The 10,045-nt window shown below is 27.0% G+C and overlaps 1 protein-coding gene across 1 annotated transcript; it reads left to right on the top strand.

The window, feature by feature from the left end:
• The first annotated feature begins 5,082 nt into the window (after nucleotides 1–5,082).
• On the top strand, nucleotides 5,083–9,089 carry LOC107842777 (laccase-4). The gene is made up of 6 exons (XM_016686801.2): nucleotides 5,083–5,283; nucleotides 5,833–5,984; nucleotides 6,455–6,699; nucleotides 6,987–7,115; nucleotides 7,322–8,257; nucleotides 8,698–9,089. The coding sequence occupies exons 1-6, from the start codon at nucleotides 5,194–5,196 to the stop codon at nucleotides 8,826–8,828; spliced, it is 1,683 nt and encodes a 560-aa protein (XP_016542287.1). The 5' UTR covers nucleotides 5,083–5,193; the 3' UTR covers nucleotides 8,829–9,089.
• The last annotated feature ends 956 nt before the right edge of the window (nucleotides 9,090–10,045 follow it).

Raw genomic sequence — 10,045 nt, 5'->3', positions numbered from 1 at the left:
CGAATGAAGTAGCATGAATTTGAACTTTTTACCTTTCATTCAATATTCTTGTTTTAGATAAAATTATTTTTTCACTATTTTTTTAATATTTAAAAATTAAAAATTAATTAAATATTAATAATAAAAGTTTTTCATATTAGAAGTGATTAGAATTAACGACGACTAATATCTCCTTTCCTTATTTGAATTATGTACCTAAAATTTAAGAAATAAAAGTCAATTAAATTTTTACCTCAAATATATCATTTAAAAGAAAGTAATGAATTGATAATATACATTGTCATACATTTTTTTTTTTTGAGTGTTCGTATTCAATTAAATTTTAACCTAAAGTAAATCTTTAAAAATTTCAATTAATTAGTAGTACCTCGTTTTCATACGTTCTTTTAGATTTTGGATAAAGTTTTGTTTACAATTAATTTTGTCGGCGACTTCTTTAATTTATAATTTTTTTAATTTAGGTAAGAAATCATAATATTTAACATAACTTTACCTTATATAAAACAAATTCTATAATTCTATATAAATAATATTTAGACCAAAATTTTCAAAATACATGCATACACTCTACTTCTACTTTTTCCTTTTACTTTGATATTGATAATGAATTCTCTCCTATAATTTCTCCTATTTTTCTTTCAGTTGGAAATTTTTGATAAAAAAAAATGAAAGAAATAAGCATGTCGCCGTTGAATGAAGTGATAAAAAAAATCAATGGTTTATCTCCCTTTTTCTTTCTTTTTTTATTTAGGTGTCTTAATTTTGATTATGTTGTATGACAATATTTTGAAATATTATTCATTAGTATTATAGTTGAATTTTTAATTAAACTTATTATTAGTTGAGTTTGAAATATTACATTATCATAAAATGTTGAATGTTAATATCCATAACTTTTATTTGAATTATTAGTATTATAATTGAATCTTTAATTAAACCTATTATTAGTTGAGTTTGAAATATTACGTTATCATAAAGTGTTGAATCTTAATATCCATAACTTTTATTTGAATGATGAATCTATCAACTTTTTCATTTACATGAATAAAAGTTGTGTGCCACATACATGACATAAATTTTGAATTTTCCTCTTATCTATCTATGTGCATCCATCCAAATCGCTAAGAGATTTAACTGGAATTTTCCTCTAAACCTGAGAGAAGAGAAGGTTCTATTCCTACTTCTCAATCAATATATGTAAGCACAATTAAATTAAAAGTGTGAAGGGCTTTAGAAATATTGTTTGAACTTTTTGTCCTTCATTAAAAGTCTCTGTTTTAGACAAAATCATCTTTTCCTTATTTTTCTAATATTTAAGATCTAAAAATTAATTAAATATTTTATAGTAAAACCTTTCCTTATTAGAAGTCATCAAAATTAATGACAACTAATATCTTTTTCATTAATTTAAGAATTATAAATCAACGAATTAACCAAAATTGATTTTTAGAAGATTTAAAAAATTTTAGAAATAAATATGAAAGCATTAGAATAAGAAAAATATGAGAAATATCAAATTTTTAAAGTTTTAAGTAATCAAAGATTTTCTAAGAATTTAACGTTAAAAATAAGAAAAGATTTTAAATATAAAAAAATAAAAGAAATAATTATACTACAAATATGGTTCAACTCGATGCGTCTCTATTAGCCTTTAGAAGCAAGGAAAAGAGGTATTACATGACAAATACAGAAGTGACGTTCTATTAACCACTTAAAATTTATGGTGGTAAAATATATATGTGCTTACAATAAAATATATGTTGTGTTTACATTATTTATTAAAGTGTGAAGGATCTTTGAGAAGTGATTTAAACTTTTTGCACTTCATAAAAATCTTCGCAATATACAAAATCGTCTAATTTTAAATATTCAATTGTTACACATGCGAGGCACGTGCAATTACACTAGTAAAATTAATAGTAAATTACATCAGGAAATTAATAATCTTATTTATGCAAGTGAAGGCCGTGTCACATGCAATAAATTTAACATAATTCGATCTATCGTAGTACTCTGTCTCTGTCTCATAATATTCGTCAGGTTCCACTTTTCGAAGGTAAAACCATTTGAATTTTGGTTAATATTTAATGAATATACTTTTTACCATATGATATAAGATGATTGCAATTTATAGTATTTTTTGTGAAGTTTTTGAAAATTTAAGTTTTAGTTTTAAAATTTTAACTTAATTTAATTGAATTTAGTTAATTCAAAAGTTGATTAAATTAAGGGATAATGACATAACTTAGCCAATATTGACTTTTAATTGTCTTATTTAACCTAATTTTAATTAATTACAATTCATAACCTCCTTTTGCCTATTAATTTTTCATAATTTCCATTCATAACCTCTCTCATGTATTTTTTTTCTCTATTTTCTATTACTTTTTTTTTCCCTTTTTTAGTTTTTTCTTTCATTTTTTCCTTTTTCTCGTATTCTCTTTCTTTTCTTTTCTCATTTTTTTCTTTTTCATAACTATGTTTCAATTTTTTCTTTTTCATTTTCTTTTTTTCTTTTGTATTTTTTTCCTTTTTTTTTCCTCCTTTTATTTTCTATTTTCTATTACTATTTTTTTTTCTTTTTTCTTCCCTTTTTCTTTTCCTTTTTTGTTTTCTCTTTCTTCTTTCTTTTTTCATTTTTTTCTTTTTCGTGTTTTTTTTTTTTTTTGTTTTTTTTTTTTCTTCTTTTTCTTTTTTTTTTTTTCTTTTTTTTCCTTTTCTTTTTATTTTTCTCCTTTTTTCATTTGTGCGAACTAGCAAACACAAATACAAGTGTGAACTATATTTTAATTTTTTTTTCTTTTTTTTCTTTTTTTTTGGTCTATTTTCTATTACTCTTTTTTTTTTTTTTTTTCTTTTTTTTTTCCTTTTTCTCTTTTTATTTTTTTTATTTTTCTCCTTCTTTTCATTTGTATGAACTAACAAACACAAATATAAGTGTGAACTACGTTTCAATTTTTTCTTTTTTTTTTCTTTTTTTCTTTTGTATTTTTTTTCTTTTTGTTTTTTCTCCTTTTTTTGGTCTATTTTCTATTACTCCTTTTTCTTCATTTTTTCTTTTCCTTTTTTTGGTTTTCTCTTTCTTCTTTTTTTATTTTTTATTTTTTTGTTTTCTTTGTCTTTTTTCATTTTATCTTTTTTTCTTTTTCTTCTTTTCCCTTTTATTTTTTTCTTCTTTTTTTTATTTTTTTTTCTCTATTTTCTATTACTCTCCTTTTTTTTTGTATTTTTTCTTCTTTTTCCCACAATTTTTCTCCTTTTTTTTTTTCTTTTTATTCTTTTCCTTCTTTTCATTTGTGCAACTAGCAAACACAAATACAAGTGTGAACTATAAAATATAAATACAAAGACAAATTATAACATACAAATACAAGTGAGAACTAGCAAATACAAATACCAATGCAAACTATAACATATATATACAAGTGTGATCTATCATTTGTATTTTTTAATTATTGAAAAGGAACGATTGATTTTCATTTTACGAATACTTGTTTGTATTTATTTATACGAGTTGCATTTATTGATACAAATATATAAAGTTCAATTTTTTTTATAAAAATACAATATATATAAATACAATATGTATTTGTATTTTTAAAATCATTGGTTTCATTTGTTTGTAATTGTATTTGTATCAAGTGATATTTATTTATTAACAAATACGAATAATAATTTATACATACAAATACAAAACTGTACATTTGTATCAAATGATACATTGCATATTATATTTTAGAATCAAGAAAATACAATTAATGCATTTACTTTTTTGTATACAAATACAAATGATAAATTGTACATAATCACGGCTAAATACAATATGCAATTAACTTACAAATATAAATACAAAATAATTCTTTAAAATAAAAAAATCTACGAAAATAGAATACAAATATAAATATAATCTAAATATACAAACACAATAAAATCATAATACAAATCTAATCTAATATAATATACAGTCAACTATAAAATACAAATACAAAACAGTTCTTTAAAATATAAGTGGTGAGAACTAACAAATACAAATACAAGTGCGAACTATAAAATACAAATATAAATGCGAACTACAAAATACAAATACAAGCATGAACTTTAAAATACAAATACAAATACAGTTGTATCAATGAATACAAAAATATAAATGACGGCGTGACTACAAATAGATAAACAATTATAGTATTTACGTTATCATCAATGACTTGTGCTCGAGTATTTATATTTTTTAAAAATACAAAAAATATAAAATAGAACAAAAAAATAATGAAGAAAATAAGTACAAAAAAGAAAAGAAAAAGAAAAAAAAATAAAGCGAGATAGAAGAGAGAAAAATATATATAAAAAACGAAAAACATAAAATAGAAAAAATTAGAAAAAAGAAGAAGAAAAAACGAGGAAAACACGAAAAAGAAAAAATATAAAAAAGAAAAAAAATGGTAGTGTTTTTAGCAAGACTAAATATCTAGTGTATTTATATTTTTATGAATATAGACCACTGAGTAAAAGTGAATACATCGGCTGTAAATCGAATACAACAGCTAAATGGTACTATATTTTTATTTTATATGAATACAGACTATTGATAAAATCGAATACAGCGGGCGTAAATTGAATACAACGGTTATAAATGATAATTATGTAAAATATGACTATGAAAGATGAGTTTTTCAGTAAAATGTGGCTATTTTAAAAAAATTTCCTTAAATTAATTCTCGAAAAATGAACCGCGACAACTATGATGAGACGAAAGGAGTACTGCTTTTTTGAAAAAAAAGACAACTAATGAAGACAATAAACAAATCCAAAAGTGAAACTAATTAAATGGGAATTTTGTTACTGACATAAACGAACAAATATAGCTTAACTTGCAAATTTAAGTAGGTCCACAGAGAGTTTTTAAGCTTTATGTAACATGCAAGAAATGAATTTGGGAGAAAAAATTACAAAAAAGAAATTCAATTGCTGTTGAAGAAGGAAGTAGATCCATCTCACCTAACTAAAGAAAATGATAACACAACTGCAAATTGAATTGATCTAAGGCCTTTTTTTTCACACATATATATATTTGTGTTGGCAAGTCATTTCTTGAATAAAACAAGATTACTCGACACATCAAGAACTTTCTCTAAGCACTTTAATTGCATAGAGAAAGAAAAGTGTTTAAAAAAAGTTCAAAAAATACAGACAAAAATGAAATCTTGGATTTGCCTTTTCATCCTATTGGCAATTTGCCTTTTTCCTCTTGTTGTTGAATGTAGAGTTCGACATTACAAGTTCAATGTAAGTATTACTATTACCAGTATAACTTTTTTATGCATATTTAGTCAGTTAGTTTTAAGTTTACCCTCTTGCATCGATAAATAAAATGTACATTAATTTCTTGATGTGTTATCATAATAAAAAATATATTGGATGGTCTGTAATACGGAAGTAGTTATTAGTAGAAAGGATATATACTATATATATCAACTACGGCTTGAAGATATCATCATTTGTTATAGAATTCATGAAATGATTTGTATCAATTAATATGCATGAATATATTTGATTCTAGAGAAGAAGAATTTCTCTTTTTCTTTTGTCTTTGCATGAATAACAAGGAAAACAATTAGCCAATTTCATGCACTATATATAAACGAACTTTCACAGAGTATATATATATATATATTAAAAAAAAAAAAATTTGACTTCAAGACAAGCAAAATCATTTCTTTTTTAAACCGTATGGTTAATCAAAATAATATGTTAATTACATATTAATTAACCAAAGTTTTACTCCAATTCATGGTAATTAATGTCAAAGTAATTATTGCATTGTATATATTGCAGGTGGTACTGAAGAAGGAGACTAGGCTTTGTTCCTCAAAGTCCATTGTTACTGTGAATGGAAAATTTCCAGGACCAACAATCTATGCTAGGGAAGGAGACAATGTACTTATCAAAGTTGTTAATCATGTTAAGTATAATGTCTCTATCCATTGGTAAGTCATCTAATTAATATTTAATTAGAGCTAATCAACTTCTTAGATACAATGCAAAAGACTTCCATACATATCAGCAATGACGGAGTTGGAGATTCAAATAAAGGACAATTCTAAAAACATCAAGAAATGTTGCACCTGAAATTTGAATCTTTTCTTATATCAAAGGGGTTCAACAATTTATACATATAACTTTGTTTTTTTTGGCCCTCCTTGCCGAATATGATTTTTCGGACGAAGGGAATCCAATTACTTTCTTCTACCTAGCTCCACCGCCTGCCTATCATATCATCATTTGAAAGATAACTACACATTACCATCTATCAAAAGTAAAATTAGTAACCTGAACAAAAAAAAGATGCACTACCTGCGAAAGTACAATAATTTAACACTATACTACTGGCTTAAAGGTCAAGATTTTATATCTTTGTGAATAAGTTGCTTTATTAATTGTGTTTTTTAATTTACAGGCATGGTATTAGACAACTTAGAACAGGTTGGGCAGATGGACCAGCATATATTACACAATGTCCAATTCAGCCAGGGCAAAACTATGTCTACAATTTCACCATCACAGGCCAAAGGGGCACACTATTTTGGCATGCTCATATTTTGTGGCTAAGGGCCACTGTTCATGGTGCACTTGTCATCTTGCCTAAACTTGGAGTTCCGTATCCATTCCCAAAACCCAACCATGAAGCTGTTGTGATCCTAGGTGAACAACATTGTTTTTTTTTTTTTTTTGGGAATATTACTTAATATTGGAAGTGAAGGGGAGCCCGAGTCTTGAAGAGTAACTGGTAAAATTATTGTCATGTGACTAGGAGGTCACGTGTTCAAGCCGTAGAAACAATCTCTTGCAAAAATGCTAGATAAGACTGTATATACAATAAATACTTTAATGTGCTTAATTAGGGATTTTTTTTTTTTTGGGCGCGGGGGTCAAAAATTAGGAAAATTAATTACTAGATTTTTTATGATGATGTTGCTGTTGCTGTGCAGCTGAATGGTGGAAATCTGATACTGAAGCTGTGATTAATGAAGCCATAAAATCAGGATTGGCACCTAATGTTTCTGATGCTCACACTATCAATGGTCATCCTGGACCTATTTCAAATTGTACTTCACAAGGTTATAATTCTACAAGTCTATCTTTCATACACCGTCACAAATATATGTAAAAATTGTATAATAAGTGAAATTATTAGCCTGAAATATGTTAAATTACTTTTATTAAACTATCGGTATGTATAGTTGATCCTCTGCATGAAGTACTTCACAATCACAAAATATGTTAAAGAGGGAAAAATGACATTTTTGGACGAAATGATATGCAGGTGGATTCAAGTTGAATGTTGATCCAGGAAAAACATATATGTTACGAGTCATCAACGCCGCACTCAATGAAGAACTCTTCTTCAAAATTGCAGGACACAAACTGACAGTAGTTGAAGTCGATGCCACCTATGTTAAGCCTTTCCAGACGGATACAATTGTAATTGCCCCTGGCCAAACGACCAACGTAATTGTCACTGCCAATAAAAATTCTGGCAAGTACATGGTTGCTGCTTCACCATTTATGGATGCACCAATTGCTGTTGACAATGTTACAGCCACAGCAACTTTACATTACTCTGGCACACTTGACAATAACCCCACTACTACACTTACTACAAGTACACCCCCAAAAAATGCCACCCCTGTAGCAAACAGTTTTCTTGATTCTTTAAGAAGCCTGAATTCCCAAAAATACCCCGCTAATGTTCCACAAAAAATTGATCACTCCTTGTTTTTTACAGTAGGTCTAGGGGTTAACCCATGCCCAACTTGCAAACAAGGCAATGGAAGCAGAGTTGTGGCTAGTATAAACAATGTTACATTTGTTATGCCAACAATTGCACTTCTACAAGCACACTTCTCTGGGATTAAAGGAGTTTTCACAACGGATTTTCCAGCAAACCCTCCGTTTGCATTCAACTATACAAACACAACACCACCCGCGAATATGGGCACGACCAATGGGACTAAGGTTTATAGGCTGTCTTATAATGACACAGTCCAAATAGTTTTGCAGGATACTGGAATTATAGCCCCTGAGAATCATCCAATTCATTTGCATGGGTTCAATTTCTTTCAAGTTGGTAAGGGTATAGGAAATTATAATCCAAAAACAGATCCTAAGAATTTTAATCTTGTCGATCCTGTTGAGAGGAATACAGTTAGTGTTCCTTCTGGAGGATGGGTTGCTATACGATTCCACGCTGACAATCCAGGTAAAATACATACAACTTTTTTTGTCAGATTCAACTTATATGCCCCGGACAGTTTAAAGATTAATTGTTGTAACAGATAATCTGCCTATTTTGAAAGTTTTAATTTTTCTATATTTTAGGTAACACAAGAGAATAACTCATTAATTATTTCATGGAGTGACTAACTACAATTCATTTTAATATTCTATTGCCCTTTGCCATATTTTGCCTATGTTATTTTTCTTTAGAAGTTACATTGTATTCGATAGTACAATCATACCGTCGTTTGTATGGATTTTTTTTTTTTTTTTGATTGTTAAGTGAAATGTTGTTATAAAGACCATATAATATAACATAACATGAAAATTAGTTCAAAAGAAAACTTGACTATTATAATGAGATGTTATTATAGAGGATGATTGTTATAGTGATATCTAACTGTATTATAATTGAAATTGCAGGAGTTTGGTTTATGCATTGCCATCTAGAGATACATACAACATGGGGATTGAAAATGGCATTCCTTGTAGATAATGGGAAAGGTCCAAATGAGTCACTTTTGCCACCTCCAAAGGATCTTCCAAAATGCTAAAGTGCAAGAAGCCCTTTCCAAAGGAGTAAAGTTTGCATATACAAATTTTCATAAGAAGAAAGTGTAGGAAAAAACAGGGGAAAAAGGTGCACTAGGAGAAACAAAGAAGAAATGAGAGACAATAAGACCATGGTATTCATTTGAGTGAAAGAGGAAAACCATTTTTTCTCAAGCAATTCTTAATAATTATGTGAGTGTTAATCAATGTATTAATTTTTTTTTTTTGGTGATTGATAATGAAAGTTTGAAGAGCTTGTTTTATATTACCTCTCTTTGTTATGATTATTCTTGTTGAATATTCTCTATAACCAAATAAAAGGATTCACTGTTGATATAAAATTACATATAAATTCTTATGATAAGCTAATAATGGTACACATTAGGGATGATAATTGATATATTATCACAAGTTAAACTGTATTTATAGTGTAAAAATTTGCACTACTGAAGTATATAACAACTTATGTGTAGTTGCCTAAAAACACATGGTAATATTCATATCTAAAACCCCCTCCTTTTTAGTTAAGAGATGCAAGATAAGCATAGAAAAGTTATATAAACTCCAAACCCTTTTATATCTAATTACTTTTTATCCTTTTTTTTTTTTTTTCAAATTACTAAAAGTCCTTGATTTAGTCCACACAGATACATCACATTCCACATGGATACATCACATTCTCCGAATGCATCCCTTAATTTTACATAGATACATCACATTCTTTCGAATACATTATTTAATTTTACACGGATACATCAATGTATTTGAACTTTTAAGTAAAATTAAAAATTTATGTAATAATTTAAAAGGATTAAAATTTTAAATAATTATGATAAATTAATTTGTGGTATGATGTAATTTATCTATAACCATAACCACTAAAAAAACACTTATATAGCGGATTGACCATAGAGAAATTTTGGATCTTACTCCTAGCATCTTTTCTTTGGGCCCAATAATCAGAGACTTGTTTGGAAGAGCATCCCAGTTAGAAATATATGCAGGCTCTAGCAGGGACGATGGAGAAAAAAAAAATCAAGAGTAACTTGCATAAATTCTTGAATCTTTAAGTGATATTATATAAAATCTTAATTATTTTATTAATTATATTTTATTTTAGTTTTTTGAAATGGTGATACATAAAAGAAAAAAAGTGATACATTTAAAGCTGGCAAAATATTTATTCAAGGAAATAAAAGATTCTCCTTTATTCTGTTGG

The sequence above is a fragment of the Capsicum annuum genome, chromosome 9 (genome assembly GCF_002878395.1).
Source record: "Capsicum annuum cultivar UCD-10X-F1 chromosome 9, UCD10Xv1.1, whole genome shotgun sequence".
NCBI classification, from domain to species: Eukaryota; Viridiplantae; Streptophyta; class Magnoliopsida; order Solanales; family Solanaceae; genus Capsicum; species Capsicum annuum.
This window is presented reverse-complemented; position numbering and strand designations above follow the sequence as displayed.

What these genes read in the sequence shown, in the direction of transcription:
- LOC107842777 (XM_016686801.2), top strand. Translation starts at nt 5,194, where the DNA reads ATGAAATCTTGGATTTGCCTTTTCATCCTATTGGCAATTTGCCTTTTT. An exon ending in TGAAGCTGTTGTGATCCTAG is followed by an intron (nt 6,700 to 6,986) that starts GTGAACAACATT and finishes GTTGCTGTGCAG; the next exon opens with CTGAATGGTGGAAATCTGAT. An exon ending in TTCAAATTGTACTTCACAAG is followed by an intron (nt 7,116 to 7,321) that starts GTTATAATTCTA and finishes AATGATATGCAG; the next exon opens with GTGGATTCAAGTTGAATGTT.